Raw genomic sequence first — 20,243 nt, forward strand, 5'->3', positions numbered from 1 at the left:
TCCAGGATCATGACCTGAGCCGAAGGCAGTCGCTTAACCAACTGAGCCACCCAGGCGCCCCATATTTCATAGACTCTTAAGTTGCCATGAACTGTAAGAGGTACTGTTATTTTATGAACTACCAAGAAAGGGAAAATGCCCAAGGTAGAGAGTCTAATAAGAGACACCCCCCCGCACACACACACCATGGGGCTAGGATACCAAAAGCCTAAACCTTCAGAAAAAGATAAGAAAAAGTCCCTCCACACAGAAGGATTGCAAGGAACCTTTAATGTCTCCACCTTGGCACTGTGTAAGAGGTGGAAAAAATATCTCCCCTGAGAATATGAACCACGAGTCTGTAGATACCAGTTTGTGGTCTAAATTCACTCTGCCAGTGTGATCTAAACAAAACCCTCACACAGAACTTATTTCAGGTCATCTCAGTTGGAAGCCCTCGTGAGTACTGGCAGGAGCAAACGCAGATCTGGAGAAGGACTTCGTGTCAGTCCAGGCCCTAGGCAGTTGTAAGACACTACTAATTTTTAGGACATCCTCCATTTTGTTTGTATTAAAATCTGAAAACAAATCTACATCTTGAAATCAACAAAATATGGTACATAATATGTTGGGCAGTGGTGAGTGCAGTGAAGACGAGTGAACAGGGTAAGGGTGTAAAGACTGATGGGGCTAGGGTGGGGTGAGCGATTTCACTTACCGACCTCTGGGGAGCCTCTCTAGAAGTGACGGCTGAGCACAAGCCTAAAGGTAGGAAGCCCTCAGGTAACTGATGGAAGAATGTTAGGCTGAGGTGACAGCAGGTGTAAAACCCTTGAGTGGGAGAGGGCTTGAGGTGTTCGAGGATTCTCAGAGGTTCAAGAGGCCATTGTGACTGCAGCAGACAGGCAAGATGACATGACATCATTCTAGGGGATGAGGGTTCCATGTGACAGGCCTGGCGTAGATGCTGTGCATACTGGGAGTGAGACCCGTCCCTGCCATCAGGCTCATCTTCTAATAGAGGAGACAGATCAGAATAAATGGTGTCAAGAAACAAAAGTGGACTGTAATTTCTGGGCCTAAGAGAATAAATAGGCTTATAGCCTAGACTAATTTACATTTTACACAGGATTACCCGAGCAAATGCATAAAAATCAACAGCATCCCACACCTCTGATTTTTATAGTGACTGCCTCTTGTTTGTTCTGAGGGAGGTTGGAGTGACTTGGATAGCCCAAAAGGTGGCTTTATTTTATCTGAAAAAGAGGTAATTTGTAAGCTAGGAGTGATTTTTCTTGTTTATGGTAAAAAAAGAAGAAAGAGAGAAAGAAGCTAATAAATACCAAAAGAAGTCCTCTGTTACCGCATGTTGTCTATAGTACTGTTTTCTTGTCATTTACTCAGCTTTCCTGGGGAAGCAATGCTTGAAAGCAGTGATTCTCAAACCTTTACACAATTCAAAGTTATTGAGGACCCCAAAGAATTTTTTCTGTGGGTTGTATCTATCAATGTTTACTATATTAGAAATTAAAACTGAAAAATTAAAAAATAGTTGTTGATTAATTTAAAAATGAAAATAATGAATTCATGGCATGTTAATGTAAATAATATGTTTTTAATGGAAAGCAACTATTTTCCAAAGCAGAAATAATTTAGTGAGGAGACAGGTGTTGTAACTCTCTTTCATGTCTGGCTTCACAAAACAGATTCTCACATCTGCTTCTGTGTTCATTCTGTTGTGAGATCACACGTCATGTACTGGAAAACTCTAATGTAGACTCTTGAGAAGATGAAAATGAAAAAAGGCGATCATATTTTAGCATTATTACACAAAAGTCTTTTTTTTTTTTTTTAAGATTTTATTTATTTATTTGAGAGAGAGAGAATGAGAGAGAGAGAACACATGAGAGGGGATAGGGTCAGAGGACAAAGCAGACTCCCTGCCGAGCAGGGAGCCCGATGCGGGACTCGATCCCGGGACTCCAGGATCATGACCTGAGCCGAAGGCAGTCGCTTAACCAACTGAGCCACCCAGGCGCCCAACATTATTACACAAAAGTCTTAAGAGCCCCAGCGGTCCCTGCATCATACTCTGATAACTTCTACTCTAAAAAATCCATGCCACCTGTTGTTGGCAACAGATTTCCAAGAGGCCTGGGGTATGGAGCTACCACCCTGGCTCCTCACTCACTTGCTGGTCTCTCCAGAAGCCAGGGGAGAGGAAAGAGAGCAGCAAGGATTCCCTTGCTTTCTTAAAAGTAACTATATACAATAGAATATTATGCAGCCATCCAAAAAATAAATCTTGCCATTTGCAAGGAGGTGGATGGAACTAGAGGGTATTATGCTAAGCAAAATAAGTCAATCAGAGAAAGACAATTATATGATCTCACTGGTGTGAGGAATTTGAGAAACAAGACAGAGGATCTTAGGGGAAGGGAGGGAAAAATGAAACAAGACGAAACTAGAGAGAGAGACAAGCAATGAGAGACTTAATCTCGGGAAATAAACTGAGGGTTGCTGGAGTGGAGAGGGGTGGGAGGAATGGGGGTGGCTGGGTGATGGACATTGGGGAGGGTATGTGCTATGGTGAGCGCTGTGAATTGTGTAAGACTGATGAATCACAGACCTGTACCTCTGAAACAAGTAATACATTATATGTTAATTTTAAAAACAGTAACTATTCAAATGCTTGCGTTTTAAGTCATTGGGATAATAGATTAGTGTGCTTAAAAAAGGGAAGAAGGCGTTGACCTTTTATTACCCAGTGACCTGGGTGTGGTGTTGGGGATGGTATGAAGTGGAGACCCTGAGAGGCTGCTCCCGCGGTGACCAGGATGACCGGAGGGGGACTGCTTTGCGAATCCACGTGCACTGCCTTTGTTTTAGTGATGAATTTCTGGCTTAGGCGAGGCCTAAGGGGCAGTAGTCCTAAAGGCCAGAGGAAAGCAGAGGTTGGGAGGTGTCCCTTGAAGGATGTTCTGTTCCTAAGTTTCCCTAAGATGACTGTGCCTTTTAAAAGAGTCCTTGAATTGACATGCTCTCTTCCTCTGAGAGGCCACAGACGGTATCTCCGGCGAGCGAGGATGCCCCAGAAGATCTGCAGAAGACAGCTGGTGCGTTGGAGGCGCAGGCCTTGGTGGAACAGGAATTGCTGCCTGCAGACCAGGTCCAGGTCCTCAACAAGGTAGGGAGGACATTGGCGCCGTCTCTTCGGGAGGAGCAGTTGGTAGTACCAGAGTTTAGATGCATATGGATGGCTTGGAACTAGAAAGCACTGGGGCATCTAAGTTTTAATTATTTGGAGAATGGTCCTTTGTATGTATCACCCTCAGGGCCCATCACTGAACTGGCAACTCTTCCAAAAAATGAAATGTTGGAATGAATGCTCACGTGGTGTCTAAAATCCTCTGGATGTCAGGGGCCTTGATCCATGGGATTGTGTTTTAGCTTCAGTTTTCTTGTGGTGTATCTATTCAGCATTTACGATCAAGTTTCCTTAGAAGTGGTATAGATAGGTAGCAGCCTCCCTGCCATGGAGGATGGGTTGTTTGTATCATTATTAACACATCTATTATAATAACAAATGGTATTAGTGCCAATAAAGACAGTGTCAACATTATAATTACATTTGCATAATGCTTTGTAGTTGACAAAGCATTTTTATCCACAATACTTCATTTACTCCTGAGAACACACCTGTGAGGCAGGTACCATTATGTTCCCATTTTACAGATGAGGAACCTGAAGGGAAGACCTATCAGTGACTTTACTAATGCTGCGCTGCTAATATGTTGCAAACTAAATCCTTTGTTTAGCCTTCTGGAAAAGGAAAGACTCCCTTAAGTGGGTTAGCCAAAGTCTCATTTACCTCATTAAGCAATGCAGGTAAAGGACTTACTCTCCAGAAAGAGATATTATGAGAATATAGCCTGGGAGTAATTCAAAATTTCTTTCTTTCTTTCTCGTAAATCTCACTGGTGTGCTGTCCCATGTGGGCAGTGGGTATACATGTCATGAGTTGCCTGCCGACTGCTTGGAGAAGGAGCAGGAAATTATGGCATAAAAGCAAGAAACAGGAACACTGATCCTAGTGGCCTGACATGAAATGCACAAGAGAGAGATTGAAGCCTCCCGCTACGGGCTAGCGAAGGCTTTGAGTTTCAAGTGATGCTTGTATTCTCCATGCAGGTTAGATGTCTGGCAGCAAATATACTGTTAAATACATCGAAACAGGTGAAATGGCGATTATATACAGAACACTGTTAGGGGATGTGACAGCCGGTGGCATGGGACAGCCCGGGTGTGCCACGGAAGAGCCAGAGACAGGGAGAATATAAGACAGAGCCTCTGTCTTCAGTGCTCTGGTGACTCGGTGGACAGGGCTCAGGAGGTACCCTGTGAGTGGGAATTGTAGCAGGAGGCTGTGTGGCAGAAGGGGAGTCAGGCTAAACCCTGGAGACAACGTGCTGCCACGAGAGGGGCCACCGGAAGGTGCTGTGCCGCCTGAGGCCAGATCAAGGCGCGGCAGAAGCGCTGTTGGTGCAGAAGTCAGTAGCGAGCATGGAGGGTGTTCACGGACAAAGATTTTATGAAGGGTCTGGAGTGGGAGAGTGGCAAAAGGGAGGAGGGCACGTGGCCGGCAGGCTTCGAGCTGGGAGGGTGGAGGCAATAGGGCAGGGGTGGCCGGCGCCTTCGGGAAGGAGGCGGATTGGAATCTGTGCCTCTAGTAAGCGCTCTAATCAGAGTTCCGTTGTGCAGATGGCCAAGCACCACGTTCCACAAAGGTCTGGGGACATCGTTATGATCCAGTCTGAGCACACAGGAGCTATAGATATCCTTTCAGCTGATTTGGAATCTGCAGATCTCCTGGGGGATCATAGGAAAGGTGAGACCTCTGGGGGTATGGAAGGTGATTTCTTTGTTCCCAATGGGTGCTTAAAGAATGGCAGGCAGGGGGCGCCTGGGTGGCTCAGTTGGTTGCGCGTCTGCCTTTGGCTCAGGTCATGATCCCAGGGTCCTGGGATGGAGCCCTGTGTCAGGCTCCCTGCTCAGTGGGCAGCCTGCTTCTCCCTCTGCCTCTGCCCTGCGCCCCCCGGCTTGTGTGCTCTCTCTTTCTCTCTCAAATAAATAAAATCTTAAAAAAAAAAAAAAAAAAAAAAGGCAGGCCAACTGATGGAAGGAAAGTGAGAAGGTAACTTGTGAAAGGCAATTAAAGAAGCCAGGAAGTCGAAGGAAGGTCTTTGACTGTGACACCCTCCCTAAACCAAATGCCAGGTGTCTTTGCATTTCCTCTTGGTTTCTCAGTAGTGAGCTGCCTGTCCTTTCAGTGTCCCCGCCTCTGATGGCTCCTCCGTGCATCTGGACCTTTGCCAAGATGAAGGAATTCAAAAGCAAGCTGGGCAAAGAGAAGAACAGCCGTCTGGTGGTGAAGCGGGGTGAGGTGGTGACCATCCGGGTACCTACCCATCCAGAGGGGAAGCGTGTTTGCTGGGAATTTGCGACTGACGACTATGACATTGGCTTTGGAGTTTATTTTGACTGGACCCCTGTAACCAGCACTGACATAACTGTGCAGGTCAGTGATTCCAGTGAGGATGAGGATGAAGACGAGGAAGAGGAGGAAGAGATTGAAGGTAAATTTAATTTTAACATAATTTGCAAATTGCTTTTTCTGGCTCAACCCAATTTCTAGTGACCACTTCCTGTGTTATACCAGTCCTTCTCTTCCTTAGAATGCAAGTGAGGGATCCCTTTCAGCATTGTAAGCTAAATTGAGTGAAGCAGGCCAAAGTTAGACCCTCAAAGAACATTCTGGTGGGGATGGTATTGGTGCCTTGGTGGAAAGCTTCTTTTGCTTTTTAATCAGTACCTAGCTATTTCCCCAGCATCTCCTTGGGGACAGGGATGGGACGGGCAGGGAAAGGGGTGGGTCAGTGCTGCAGTATATAGATCATGTATAAACCTGAGATTATTTTGTATTTCCCTCATAGTTTGGGATATTTACCATTTTTAGTCTGGAACCATACCGGATGATTACACTTTGTTAACTGTGCTCCCCTTCAAGCTGTCACAGTTGGCCGACTACTGTTTACTTCTTTCTTCATGCCCAGAGCTGTTTTCTTTTTCTTTTTTTTTTTAAAGATTTTATTTATTTACTTGACAGAGAGCGAGAGAGGGGAACACAAGCAGGGGGAGTGGGAGAGGGAGAAGCAGGCTTCCTGCTGAGCAGGGAGCCTCATGTGGGGCTCGATCCCAGGACCCCGGGATCATGACCTGAGCCGAAGGCAGACACTTAACCCACTGAGCCACCCAGGCGCCCAGAGCTGTTTTCTTTTTAAAGCTCTTTTTTTTTAAGAGTTTATTTATTTATTAGAGAGAGAGCATGAGCTGGGGGAGGGGCAGAGGGAGAAGGAGAAGCAGGCTCCCTGTTGAACAGGGAGCCCCGACACAAGGTTTGATCCCAGGACCCAGAGATTATGACCTGAGCTGAAGGCAGACACTCAACTGACTGAGCCACTCAGGTACTCCCAGTTTTTTTTAATTAAAAAAAATTTTATTGAGATATAGTTGACATATAACATATTAGTTTGACATGTACAATATAATGATTTAATATTTGTATATATTGCAAAATATGCCCAGAGCACAGCACATGCCCAGAGTAGTTTTAAAAGTTGTTTCTGTGCTCCATTCCAGTTATTTGTAGTGCCTACTCAGGATGACCCCGAGGCTTTTTTTTGTTTTTGTTTTGTTTTGTAATATTAAGAGTAGGTCCTAATTAAGTTCCAAGCATCTTGATTTTTCTATATAATCTTAAAATCAGGCCCTTGCTTCTTTGTGGAAGAGCAAGTCTGCAGGGAAATCTTCAGGTATTTAGGCAGGAAGAGAACCTCATGTCTTAATTTGCTATTCTGCAGGTGGCCAAGTAGAAGTTCTAGGTCACTCTGTATAGCGTGTTTGTATTTCCTACCTCTGTTAGCTATTTCTTTTTCCTGCTGAATGAAAAGATGTCAGAATCTTCCCTTTTAAATATCTTTTCTTAGGGTGCCTGGGTGGCTTAATTGGTTAAGTGTCAGACTCTTGATTTCGGCTCAGGTGATGATCTCAGGGTCCATAGTCAGCGGGGAGTCTGCTTGGGATTTTTTCCCTCCCTCTCCCTCCCCCTCTGCTCCTCCCCACTGCTCACACTCTCTCCCTCTCTCTCTGAAATAAATAAATAAATAAAATCTTTAAAAAATAAAGTAGGGGTGCCTGGGTGGCTCAGTCTACTGGTTAAGTGTCTGCCCTGGGGTCCTGGGATTGAGCCCCACATCAGGCTTCCTGTTCAGCAGGGAGTCTGCTTCTGCCCGCCCCCCCTTTGTGTGCTCTCTCTCCTTCTGCTCTCTCTCTCTCTTTCAAATAAATAAATTTAAAAACAAATCTAAAATAAATAATAAAATAACGATCTTTTCTCCCCCTTGGAAATGTCCAGACACTTCTGGAACTAGGTTAAGTGTAACTAAGGCTAAGTCACTGTTTCTCAGTGGAGAATTTACCGGCCTTTGGGGTGGAATGCTTCTTTGCTGGGCAGGTACTATCCTGATGTTAAGTGCTCCTGGACACTTGGGCACCAAATGCCAATATCACCCACTAGTTGCTGTGATGGTCAAAAGGCCAGCAGACATTTCCAAGCTCCTGTAGGAGGGCAAGAGCATCTCCTTGGCTAAAAGCCCCTAGGTCACCTGGTCCATTCTTTTACCCTGAGGTCGGACTTATTCTTTCTCTGAAGTCCTATCCAAACAGCGTGCCATTTTGCTCACACAGACCCTGTCCCAGTTGGTGACGTAGAGAGAGGCTCCCGGAGCTCCCTGCGAGGTCGTTATGGGGAGGTCATGCCTGTGTACCGGCGGGACAGCCACCGAGACGTGCAGGCTGGCAGCCACGACTACCCCGGTGAGGGCATCTACCTGCTCAAGTTTGACAACTCCTACTCCCTGCTCCGCAACAAGACTCTCTACTTCCACATCTACTACACTAGCTGAAGGCCCGCGGGGACAGAAGGCGGGCGGGCGCTCGCTGGCTGGGGCAGGCTGCCGGCTGGCGTCTCTTGTTCTGGATAGACAAGAGCTAAAAGTTGAGCGTGAGGCTCGTGATGCTCACGTCCTGCCTGGCATGCCTGACTGTTGACCCCACGTAGCTTTTCCCCCTCCTTGGCTTCCGCAGGTGGTGGTGTAGTGCCCCTGTCTGTGGTCCCTGACTCACACTCCTCTCGCGTCAGACTCCAGCCAAAGTCCCTCTGAAGGAGCCCGTCAGGCAAAAGCCTAGAGGAAGGTTGGGTGTTAAATTGTAAAATTAGGTCTGTTTGGGTCCAAGGGATTATTGCAGTTGTTGCTCTCTCCTCTCGCCGAGCCTTTATTGCAGATGTGTTCAGCAGTACCCACTCTTCACCTTTTGAAAGTGCTGGAGGAGGAAAAGCGCGTTGTCCGTGAAGGAGCCCAGCCTCTTGGATGGAGAAAGCTCTGTCCAGCCTCTCACCACTGCCATCTTCCCGCCTGCTGGTTCTTCGTGGTCTGTAGTGCAGGCCGGGAGCCCTCACTGCCTTTGGAGGGGTGGCAGTAGTCCCGATTGTTCGACTCTGCCTCTTGCCCTCCTCTTGCCTTTCCCCACATCTGTGTCTGGGCCCTTACAGCAAGAACGTCCATGCTGTCTAAAGTGGTGATCACGTAGTCTACCGTCTGGGGGGATAAGCGCCTCCATCACTTCCTGCTTCAGGAGGTCGCAGCCCGTAGCCAGGGTGCTGGTGGGTGCAGTGGAAAGGGTGGGAAGTAGGTACTGGATTGATCTCAGCATATCTTTGACAGTCAAGTGTTACTGCAGTACTTCTTTTGTATAATCAAAGAAGAAGGGGTATAATCTGAGCGAGAAGCTTAAAAAAATACAACACTCCCGATTCCCCACCACTCTTTTCTATCTTTAGGGTAGGAGTGTTATGTAGAAATTTGGCTTCAGAACCAATCAGATTTCCAGAGTTTCTGGATTTAGATTTCTTGCATTGAGAGCTTAAAGCTTTTGGAGTTCAAAGTTTCTTAGAAAAGGAAATGAAGCTTCACTGTGGCTGCTGATTGGAGCTGTTCTTCAGCAGGCCAAAGCCAGCATTTCCCCCTGACTGCCTTTCCCACTGTATTAGCCCTGAGGCCCGGAGTGCCAGGGATAGGGGGCTATAATCGGTGATCGCCAGAGCAGCAGGCCAGGGCCTCGGGCAGAGCAGGGACCACTGTGGTTGTCTGTGCCTCCTTGTTTCTTATTCCCTGTGTTGAGTCTGTTACTGCCTTAGAATTTTGAGGAATATTCGATTTATTTATTACTTTATTTATTTTTGTAGCACATTTCATTTTGCCCTTGAAACAGCTTCCATCTGTTTCTTAGAAGGCTTCTGTCTGCTCTGAGCCATTAAGACCACCTCTCCTGTGGAGTCAGATGACGACGATTTTAGGAAAAGTTGGGAAGTGACAATGTTCCCTTCATGGGTCAGTCCTGGGATGCTTTGGGGAGGAATCTGCCCTTCTGAGACGGATGATGCCATCTTACCCCAGCACTCTTTGTGGCGAATTCTAGGCTGTGAGGGACCCGGCCCAGTCGCCCAGGATGGAGTACGGAGGAACTGACTTCCCGATCAGGGATATGATATGATCCCGGGATTTCAGAGTCCTACTCTGAGGAGTCATCTTCTTCATGATGGTTCCTTTGGCTCATTCCTTCCTTGTCCAGGTGTCTCACGCCAAGCTTCTCCCCGCTACAGGGGCAGGAACTCGAAGACCAGGGCCCCTCACGGTAGTTCTGTACTATCGCTGTCCCAGAGCAAAGGGCCAGACAGCCTGCATTTTCTGTTCCCCTGGGAGCAGAGCCCCAAGTAGGATAGGATGCTGTGGACTGAGCCGCATCTTACCTCCATTATTCTATATTTCAGTGCATTTTGTAGAGGATTACACTGGCCAAAATGCATCTACCTTGTAAGAAATTAGAAATTATTCTAGTGACTGTCTGGACTGCGACAAGCAAACTCACTGTGCATGATGTCATCATCAGATAAGCTGAGTGAGCACTCTTTCGGCACCGAAGTTGAATCACGCCTTAGCTAAGTGAGGATAATCCTTATAAGATAATTTTCTACTGAGCTGTTCTCTAGTCAGCTCAAGCCTTGTTTATTGTTCCTGTTTATTATTAACTTCTGACTTTCTCTTAAAAGGGAGCTGTCAGGCCCTAGCAAGCTCCCTGGGACAACACTCTTTGTTTATTTTTGCCATGAGATGCTCTGTACTTATTTTCTTTGGCATCCTGATTCTGGTGCATTGGGGAAGTCGAAGGGGCCTATTCCTGTCACCTCTGTGTGCCTCTTACTGTCTGGGCACTTTTGAAGTCCTGGACGTGGTTACATTTCATCCTGCACTGGCGTGTCTTTGTCCCATTAGCACAAAATGGCTAAAAGAAGATACTGTCAATATCTGATTCATTCCCTCTTCTCCTGTTAAATTTCTGAAATCATCACACTTGAGGGACCAGATATTACTTGTGGAAGCACACGTAATTAGTGAGAAGTTCACAGCCCAGCAAATCCTCAGAGGTAGTCCCTTCCTTAATCTCTCCCTATCCAAGTGTATAGAACCAAACAATGAAATCAAAATCATCTGTCTCACCCTGTTCTCCAGAGCACAAATAAATACTAACCAACAGTCGGAAGAGAGTGCTTTGTAGTGGGAGAGAGATTGAAATTCTCTACACAGAGCGGTTGGCTTCTTAAAGTTCTTCAGTTTGTTTAGCTTCGCCACTGTGTTGGGGCTTTTAGAAAGGACGACTATTTAAAGTGTTAATTTTTTCTAACATTTTATCATGAAAAATGTCCAGCAAACAGAGAACCTAAAAGAAGTAGATAGTAAACACCCTTAGGTATACCCACCACAGAGGTTTTAAAATTATAAATTGCTAATTAAAACAAAGATGATTCTCCCATTCTGTTCCTTTTGACAAGTGTCCAATTAAAATGTGTTCCCTGCACAGACATCAGCTCTCCTGTGTCACAGGGCCCCTGGTTTTTTAGCAGATTTGTGTCCTTCAGCATGAGTTACTTGGGAGGTGGTCCTCCCTCATTTAAAAAAAAAAAAAAATGTTTCTAGATCTCTAGCTTTCAAAAACTCATGCTGTATTTCCCCTTTCCTCAGGCCAGAGCTGCACTCTTCTCATCTCTGACTGGCACGGTGGAGGGTGGGGAACCATGAGGCTGCACTGGAAGGACTTCAATCTGTTGCTTTACAACAGGGCCTCAGGCCTCTGGAGTTAAAACTCGATCCTCAGACAATGAATAGTTTGATAATGGAAGTAGGTAACAACTTGAAATAAGGCCATTCTTCTTCTTCTTCTTCTTTTTTAATAATTCATGCACTTTAAAAAGATTTTTATTATTTAAGAAAGGAAATCTCAGACTTTTTAAAAGTACATATTGCCCCTTATATGTATATGAAAGTGTTAAATCTGAGAGTTCTCTGTCTTATATTAACCAGTGGGATTAGATATTATTGTAAAACCAGTTATAGAAAATATCTGAGTTTAGATTTTTTTTTTTTTTAAAGATTTTATTTATTTGACAGAGAGACAGCGAGAGAGGGAACACAAGCAGGGGGAGTGGGAGTGGGAGGAGCAGGGAGCCCGATGCGGGGCCCCGATCCCAGGACCCTGGGATCATGACCTGAGCCGAAGGCAGACACTCAACGACTGAGCCACCCAGGCGCCCCTGAGTTTAGATGTTTTTGATGAGCCCTACCCAGTTCCTCTTTGAAAGAATTGGGTGAAACCCAAATCCTAAAGTCTGTGTCTTTATATTTATTTTTTAAGACCATTTTTCTGTAAAAAGCTGCCTTTTAACCCCAAAGTATGTCATTCTAAGGTATGGAGTTGAGTGACCCTACCATTTACATAAAGAACTATTGTTTTAGTGGAGGGTGAGAGACTGCCTTTTAAAATTGATAGTAAGGAAAAAAAAAAACAGAATAAAATGAGGGGAAGAGAGATAAGCTGTCAAATGTGTCCCAGAATTTTGCTCATATCCCAATTTTGTTTAGTTCTTTGGTCTGTATTTCATTAGTTGGAATTCTTCTTTAAGCCAGAAGCCTTGCTGGTTCTCATTGTGCTTCTTGGAGAAACCCAACCCCCTTTGCTGTCTCTTCCAAAAGGAGCGACTTCAGCAATCTTTTTGAGTAGGTCTCCTCTACTAAGTGTAATCCCCTGACCCGAGGCTGCATTTCACCTCTGTATTCTGGGGCTTAGAGTCTAGTGCCGTGCAAAAGGGTGGTCAGGCTAGCACGAGGCTGGGAGGGGGTGCAGCTGTGGCCCTGCAGCCCCAGTTGGTTTTGACTGGGGCCAAGAAAGGGATGAAATCAGTTAATTTTTACCAAAATCACAGAAGGACCTCAAGCCGCAAGCTGTGCCCCTCTAGGCTGACCTCCCTGTGAGGTGTAGGACTCACCATCTTCTGTCATCTTTGTGGGATGGTCATACACACAGCAGTAAATGGAATAGTTTGTTCTCCCTTTTAAGAGTTTCCATTTAGAATTTCTCCTGAGCCTAAAGGGTCCACGTCAACCTCTTTTAGTCTCTTTCCACCTGGCTAAAAGTGTAGAATTCCTGGAAACCTGAATTTGCTGGAAAAGGGAAGAGCACCATCCCTGTAGAATCTCAGTGGTTGAAAAGAGTTGGAAGGTGAGTTTCTGTCTGAAGGAAGGTCATTTCTTTTATTGTGAGCGGTAGCACTTTCGGGGATTTATGCTCTTTAGAGAGCAAGTCGTTGTATTCATTGTGTGTTGGATTGTGCTTAGGGAGCCATGATGCATGATTCTTTGGGAAGTAAGTAGGGAATGGGTGTCTAAAACCAGTCACAAGCCGGGTACAACCCTGTCTGTGGTGAGTATCTTTATGGCCAAAGTCCCAGTCTTCGTGCACACGGAATCCTGTCCCTGGGCCCTCATTCCCATACAACTGAGAGATAAAGAGGGACTAGGCTCCCTCCCATTTCTCTCTGATGTCTTGATTATTTACCATATTGTTTAGCACTGGCAGCATGGTATCTAAGGCCTCTTTGCCTGATTAATCAGAATTAAATAACAGTGTTTATTGAGAGGATAAGGCAATCAGCTTCGGTTGGAAGTAGGACTGGGGAGGGATTGTGACCTATAGTCCCATATTGGGATAGCTGGGTGACTTGTGTAGGACTGTCCAGTCATCAGTTGGAACTCTTGTGAACCTTACCAAGTGAATTAAGAGGATATGTCAGTGAGATACTGATGAAGACAGCAAATTATTATGAGTTGAGTAGTAAATAGAGCAAGCCCTCCATCTATGGGAACGATAGTCTCTCACAGGCTATAAAGGCAATTATAACGTGAGTTTGCAGCTCCTCAGTGTTCTCAGAAGTAGAAGAACCACCTGGAAGTTGGTTCTTGGTGGCCGCTTTCTGGGAAAAGGGGAGGCACCGCCCCCAAAATGCTTTGGCTCAGTGGGTACCTGGTCATGGTCAGTGTCACCCCTTTGCTCTGTCTAACCCATCCAGCACCTGTGAGCCCTCCTTTGACATCTACCCAATTACTAGATTCTGAGGGTAGGATCTGGGACTCACACCAAAGGGTGTAAGAAACTTTGCTAAGTATCGTGTGGCCAGATTTCAGAAATCACTGCTCCCTCTGAAGTGTTGCATTACCCCTGCCTGAAGCAGAAGGCCACACAAAGCCCCTGCTGTTTGAATCTCCTGTCATTAAGCTGAGAAAACCCAGATGCCCAAAGCCTTGTGATGGGGTTCATTTACAAATAGTCATTCCCTCAAAAACTAAGTCCAAAAGTAAGTAAGATGCTGGCTTTGAAATTATTTGTGGTCCTGGTCACTGGTTTGAACCCATGATCTGATTACCATTATATGAACTTTATTTTCTTTTAGGCCCCAGGCATGTGGACCAGAGTTAATTTCATGGCTCTTCTTTACTCTGAGACTTGAGGAGAAGGTGTCCCAGAAATCTAGATATACAGGCTTTATTAAATTCCATAGTTTTCTGTCCTTTTAAGTACTTATCTAAGGGTCAAATAATATATGTGAAATGACTTTCAGGGGACAAAGTGCGTTTTCTAAAAGTTCTGATATAGGGTCATGAACAAGTCTAGAGTTTAGGTTTGGAATATTCTAGCATATAGGGTTCCAGAAGAGCCCTTAGCTAACAGTCAGCTTTAGGAGTTCTCTTCCTGAACTCACTTCTTCACTCAGGTTTGATATCTCTCCGTCTAAAATGTTCCTTGTTGTTGTTGTTGATTTTTAGGTTCAGGCCAAGTATCGTGTGGAAAACATTATCTTAATTCCTTCTCTCATGTCCTAATTAGTACATTTAACTAAGAAATTCCATATTAAAAACTCTACTGACATCCATATCTGAGATTATTGTCCCATAGGTGAAGTTGTTTTTATTTAATCAAGTTGAATTATTTCCATTTAGCCATGTTCAAGAGCAAGTAAAGTCTAGAGAAAGCAATCCTGTAACCCATCACTCTGGCATACCCATTTTCCCTTAGTGATGGGAAGCGTTTTGAGATTCTCAGAAGAAAGTTGCTTTGTAATGAAAGTGATGGATTATGAGAAAGCCAGACTTTGGGTAAGGATACTTGGAATAGAGGGAGGTGCTTGCAGATTTCCTAAACTACTTCATGCCATTTAGCTTGTATTTCTGAAAGGCCTGCTTTGCTGCCATGCACTGAGATCTGTCAGTTGATTGAAAGATGATTATGCTTTCTTGGCAAATATCTAAGCAATTGGCAACCACAAAGGCATTCTTTCCTTATTGTTCTCTATCATGCATTGGCACTGATGTTACAGAAAGGGATTTGGAAGGGAAACCGTCTCACCGTCTTTTCTTTAAAGTACAGAAATAGCCCAACAAGTCATTTATTGCAGTCGTCTTGTGTTACGTGTCCCCTGAGAAATGCTGTCAACATTTCCTATGATTTCTAAGAGCTCTGTACCAAATTGTCATTCAATCATTTTGTCCTGCTGAGTGGTTTTTCCTTTAAAATACCTTCTCCTACCGCCCTGTGGTGTGTGTGATTGTGTTGCTCTGATACCCGGATGATTCCTGAGCTATGGCTCTTGAAATAGCTCAGTTCTTGTGTTTTTCTCTTATGTAAGTTTTGTGATGCTTTTGTGCATTTCTTTGTCTTCTCTTCCAGGTTTTGAAATCTGTCCTAAATAAACTTTTTCACTATGCACCTGAAATGTGAGTTCTATCTTAATGAATCTGATTTACATTTTATATTTTTTATTCATCTCTGCATTCCTCCTAGAGGAAAGGTATGCTGTCAATCTATATGAATTATTCTGTAATCTATTGATTATAAAAATGGAAGAAAAATTAACAATTAAGAAAAAAATTGAGACAGATTAATGACAGATCTTTCAACTGTGTTTAAATTCATGGCAGAGTATTACGAACTGGGAACTGGGTTTGGCCCAAGGGCAGAAAAAGTGGGTTTAGAGTGATGATCACTAAATAGAACATTATAGAGTTTAATCAGTATCTAGTTTCCAGTGATGTTCATTTTCCAATGAACTTCCTGTGTTCAAATTTGGAACTGGTACAGTGGACACCAGGGTAATCATGTACACAGTCTGGGTGATATTAATTCAGTCTATTTCCATTTCAAAAATGACACCCTAAGATGTCTTAGACATATCTTAAAATGATGCCTGTGCACATCGCTGGCATTTATTACAAAATGAGAAAGACTCCTAATCTGAGCAGGAAGGGTACCATTAAAATCTTTTCTTCAGATATCTTTGGTTCTACAACAAGCCTGTTGGATCTTTCTCTGCCTTCCTTTGCAACGTAGTTTAGAGGCTGTTGTACAAAGGAGGAAGGGGTTGGAAGTAATTGTGAGTTAAATAAATATAATCTGCCCACCAAACTACAGCACAACCAGTAAAGAGCCCAGGCAGACTACATGGAGCTAGGGGTCTTTAATGAGTTATGTTTGGGTATGCTGAATGTAGTATGTCACCGCTAACACTTAACATATTGAAAGTCACTTTATTTATTTATTTTTAAAGAATTTAAGTACCCTCAAGGCACCTGGGTGGCTCAGTCGTTAAGCGTCTGCCTTCAGCTCGGGTCATGATCCCAGGGTGCTGGGATCGAGTCCTGCGTCGGGCTCCCTGCTCCGCGGGAAGCCTGCTTCTCCCTCTCCCTCTTCCCCGCTTGTGTTCCCTCTCTCGCTATATCTCTCTGTCAAATAAATAAATAAAATCTTAAAAAAAAAAAAAAAAAGAATTTCTCTGCATCCAATGTGGGGCTTGAACTCACAACCCCAAGATCAAGAGTTGCACGCTCCACTGACTGAGCCAGCCAGGTGCCCCATATTGAAGGTTATTTTTTAACTTTTAAAGGTACTACTCTCAGGGCGCCTGGGTGGCTCAGTTGGTTAAGTGTCCGACTCTTGATTTTGGCTCAGGTCATGATCTCAGGGTCGTGAGCGTGAGTCCTGCTTCAGGCTCCATGCTGGGCCCAGAGGCTGTTTGAGATTCTCTGCCTCTCCCTTTCCCTCTGCCCCTCCCCCTGTTCTCTCTCTCTCTCAATTAAATAAAATCTTAAAAAAAAATAATAATAAATAAAGAAGGGCACTCATGTCATTTCATTGACCCTGACATAGCTCGGGATTACATTCAGTCTGATGTGCTTTAACCTACGAGGTTCTGGCTAAACTCAACAGCCATGTTAGTTCACATATTCTCCCAAAGTGGAATGATGCCTGCTGGTGACTTTGGAATCAAGAACTAAATAAGTTATGTTTAAAAGTTAGGAGGAGCCGATACAATGAGTCGTTATGAGTATGTGTATCCACTGGCATGTTCAGTAAGCTTACTACTTTCCTTAATGGATATGTAATTTTTTAAGATTTTATTTATTCATTTGAGACACACAGATAGAGCATGAGAAGGGGAAGGGGCAGAGGGAGAGGGAGAAGCAGGCTCCCTGCTGAGCAGGGAGCCTGACGTGGGGCTCGATCCCAGGACCCCGAGATCACGACCTGAGCGGAAAGCAGACGCTCAACCATCTGAGCCACCCAGGCGCCCCTAATGGATATGTATTTTGCTTTGGAACAAAATCCTGTATGTTTTGCTTTGTCCTCAAGTATTTCCTGGCAGCTTCTCTTTGCTGTTTTCATCCTTCTAAAGTATTTGCCAGGACTTCCTACCTCTATACCGGTGAAAGACCCTTTGCACCTAATTAGCAGTATCAGGCCACTGCAGCATCTGCCTGTCACCCCTGTGGCCACTCCCCCCGTGGCTGCAGATCAGGTCTCCCTGTGGCCTCCGACATCCAGTCAGGGATCTGACAACAGGTGGGAATGAAGGACTTGACTCTTACCGCCCACTCAGCCTGTAGAGAGAAGCCCCTACTGGAAAATGTCCCCGAAATAGGTGATGGTTTTGAACTGAGAGATACCTCTGACCCCTGAAAACAGGAACTTAGTTGCAGACGTAAGGAAGTCACAGAAGAGGTAGTTTTCAAAGCCCTTTAGAGAAGCCTAATTATTGCTAAGCCTCGGAGCCATTCGGTCTGACCAGTTTCAGCACTTAGGGAAATATTTGCTCCTTCGTGATCTTCTAGGGCCCCCAAAGAGGAGAGACATTCCAGGAGGGGGGGGGGCCACCAGCCATGGCTGTACAGGGATGGGTTTCTATCTAACAAGCGCTTAAGGAGCAAGGCTAGTCCCCTTGAATGGCACGGGGGGAGCGGGGGGTCGGGAGTGCAGCCCTAGAGGTGCTCGAGGGAACTCTGCTCTCATGCAGGGAAGATGGTTTCGAAATGCGTTCTCTTACTCCCTAGAGCGCAGCTGAGTTCCTCTAGGAATAAAGGGGGTTCTCCTGTCTCCCATGTATCCAGCCACAGGTCCCTAGAGGAGGGTTCCCAATGCGGACGGCTGAAGCTAGCAAAGTCTTGGGTCTCCACACCCCTCAAGAGCAGGTCAGCTAAGCATGCTGGTGACCCGGACTCCACGGAGGGCCCAGGGCTGACAGAGCGACAGCCTCACTCTGACTCAAAACTGCAAGCCCCGAAATCAGACCACTCTCCTTTCTCATAAACTCTGGTCCTCTGTGCATCCAACGCCCCTCTCCACACACTCCTTTTCCACCCCTCAGTTTACCCTGAGCTGGTGGCTCCCCGGGCCTGCCTTGCAGCCCCCCAGTTCCATCACTTCCTCACAGGCCTGGTCCGCCGAAGGCCGCGGGAGACACCCAGAGTCGTCGTAGGCCCTGGAGAGCCCAGGCACTCTTCCTCAGGTCTGGGTGAAGAGGGTGGCAAGGGTGGTCCCCAGCCCTGGTCCTGAGACCAGCTTGTGGTGCTGCCACCTGTGTGGAGAGCTCCCGAGAAGTTTAAGTTCTAGCTTTAAAATACAAAAATCTCCTTTACAAAAACATCATGAGGTAAGATGGATGGACCACTGTCCTCCTAAAGCCAGTGCAGCCGAGAGCCACAAAGGTTTAGTCACTTCCTGAGTGGTGCAGATAATCGATGTGGGATCCTTGCAGGAACCCAGCACGTTCCAGGTGAGTCACCTCAGAGGAGCCCGGGATGAGTTTCTCTGGCTTGGACACATTTCTGTTTTTGTGGGGTAAGGTCAGGTTTGTCCGAGTTTGGGGGTGGGGTGGAGTCTGGGGGAAGTCAGCTAGAAAGGAGAGCCTCAGAAATGGGACTCCAAGGATCTCTGCTGAGCCCCGAGGAAACCCCCCAACATGTGTTCTCTCTCCTCCCATCCACCCACAGCTGATTTTCAATTTACATCTGACATATACCAGAAAAGTCCTGTTGAACTAGAGGACCGGAACTATGGAGAAAAATATGTGAAGTTAGTTTTGTGCAACAGATGAGGGATGGTTTCTAGAATGTTTTGACAACAGGCTGTATCACCTCTTTACCTAATTTAGATTTCCTTACAATCCATTAGGCTTTTGCCACCAGTTTTAGGATGGCTGATAAGAGTCCCAGGTTAAATGAGTTAATACTCTGACAGTATCCAGGAGAAGACCTGAGCCGAAATACGGCAACTCTTAGAAGTCATTTTGGATCAGACAGACAAGCAGGTAGGTAACAGACTAACCACGCTGAGTGGGAGAGTTCCAAGTGGCCAAGGAAACTTCCCAGGGTAAGTGAGGGACAGGAGTTCAAGAAGAGCAAGGGCCATGTCTGCCACACTCCCAGTCACAAGGCCACACGTTCCAGCTCCCAGGTGGGGAAGTCACCGGGGAAGGCTCAATGCAAGCTGGTGTCTTTAAAATCTACAGGGACTTTAATCACCTTCAACTCCAAATGTCCAAATCAGGTGCGAGTCCTGATCCCTGGGCTGAGGAGATCAGTCTCTTGAGTCAAGGTTTCCTGGAGAGAGCCCAGGGGCAAGTTTTACCCAGCCGGGCAAGCCTGGAGTAAGCGGACGGAAAGATGGAGGCAGGGCAGGAGGAACCACCGAGTCTCCCTCAACACTGCTGTGTCTCACGGAATGCCCTGTGCTTTTTTCTGGCTCTGCCAGGACCAGTGTGTCTCAGGAACAAGAGTGGCCCATTTTGGTCATTCTAAAGCCTGGAACCCAAGTTCAAGAAGGAAAGGCCACAAAGGAGCCCGGAAGGATGGGAGAACTAGGTGCCCTGGGGTCGGGGCTGAAGAAAAGGGACTCATGTCCGCTGAGAGTGGTGGCTTCCATGTGAACCAGACACATCTACCTGAACTCACTGTTGAAGCCTTAGCCATGCAGGGGAAATGAAATCTCAGGTACAGGACATAAAAGTCATCTTGTTCCACCCCCAGAAGGGATCTCAAGGCAAGCTGCTAGCTGTGTGGGGTCCGGAACCAGCCTGGGCAGTGGCGGGTCATGCTGCCCATGGAGGAGCCTGCCTCCAGTTCCCAGGGCCCTTCATGACTGGATTTATTCCAAGTGCCTACTCCTAGGACTGTTCTGGCTTGAGAGGGCCAGCTTCCCCCTCCGTGCTCCAGTGGGCCACTTCCTGGTACCCTTCTAGCCCTGGAAACTCAGCTGGTCACAAAATGCCTTCTTTCCTGCCGTTTCTATCTATTCTCTTCTGGATCTGGTCTGCTTCTCTCTGGCAGGCTTTCAGACGTTTTTCTCTCCTGGCCCAGATGCAGGGGGATTCCAGCTAGGAAGAGTGTTCATCTTCTGGAACGCGGCTCAGCCTTAACTGAACAACC

At 45.9% G+C, this 20,243-nt stretch overlaps 1 protein-coding gene across 1 annotated transcript in view; it reads left to right on the plus strand.

Moving 5' to 3' along the window:
• TMED8 (transmembrane p24 trafficking protein family member 8) overlaps positions 1 to 15,259 on the plus strand; it is a 43,468-nt gene extending 28,209 nt beyond the window's left edge. The window contains exons 3-6 of the mRNA XM_006746748.3: positions 3,037 to 3,166; positions 4,741 to 4,867; positions 5,310 to 5,615; positions 7,786 to 15,259. Coding sequence (XP_006746811.2) covers positions 3,037 to 3,166; positions 4,741 to 4,867; positions 5,310 to 5,615; positions 7,786 to 8,003 — 781 coding nt within the window. The 3' untranslated portion in view covers positions 8,004 to 15,259. The remainder of the gene's footprint in view (positions 1 to 3,036; positions 3,167 to 4,740; positions 4,868 to 5,309; positions 5,616 to 7,785) is intronic.
• The last annotated feature ends 4,984 nt before the right edge of the window (positions 15,260 to 20,243 follow it).

Source organism: Leptonychotes weddellii, chromosome 9 (assembly GCF_054177405.1).
Source record: "Leptonychotes weddellii isolate Sample4059 chromosome 9, ASM5417740v2, whole genome shotgun sequence".
Lineage (NCBI taxonomy): Eukaryota > Metazoa > Chordata > Mammalia > Carnivora > Phocidae > Leptonychotes > Leptonychotes weddellii.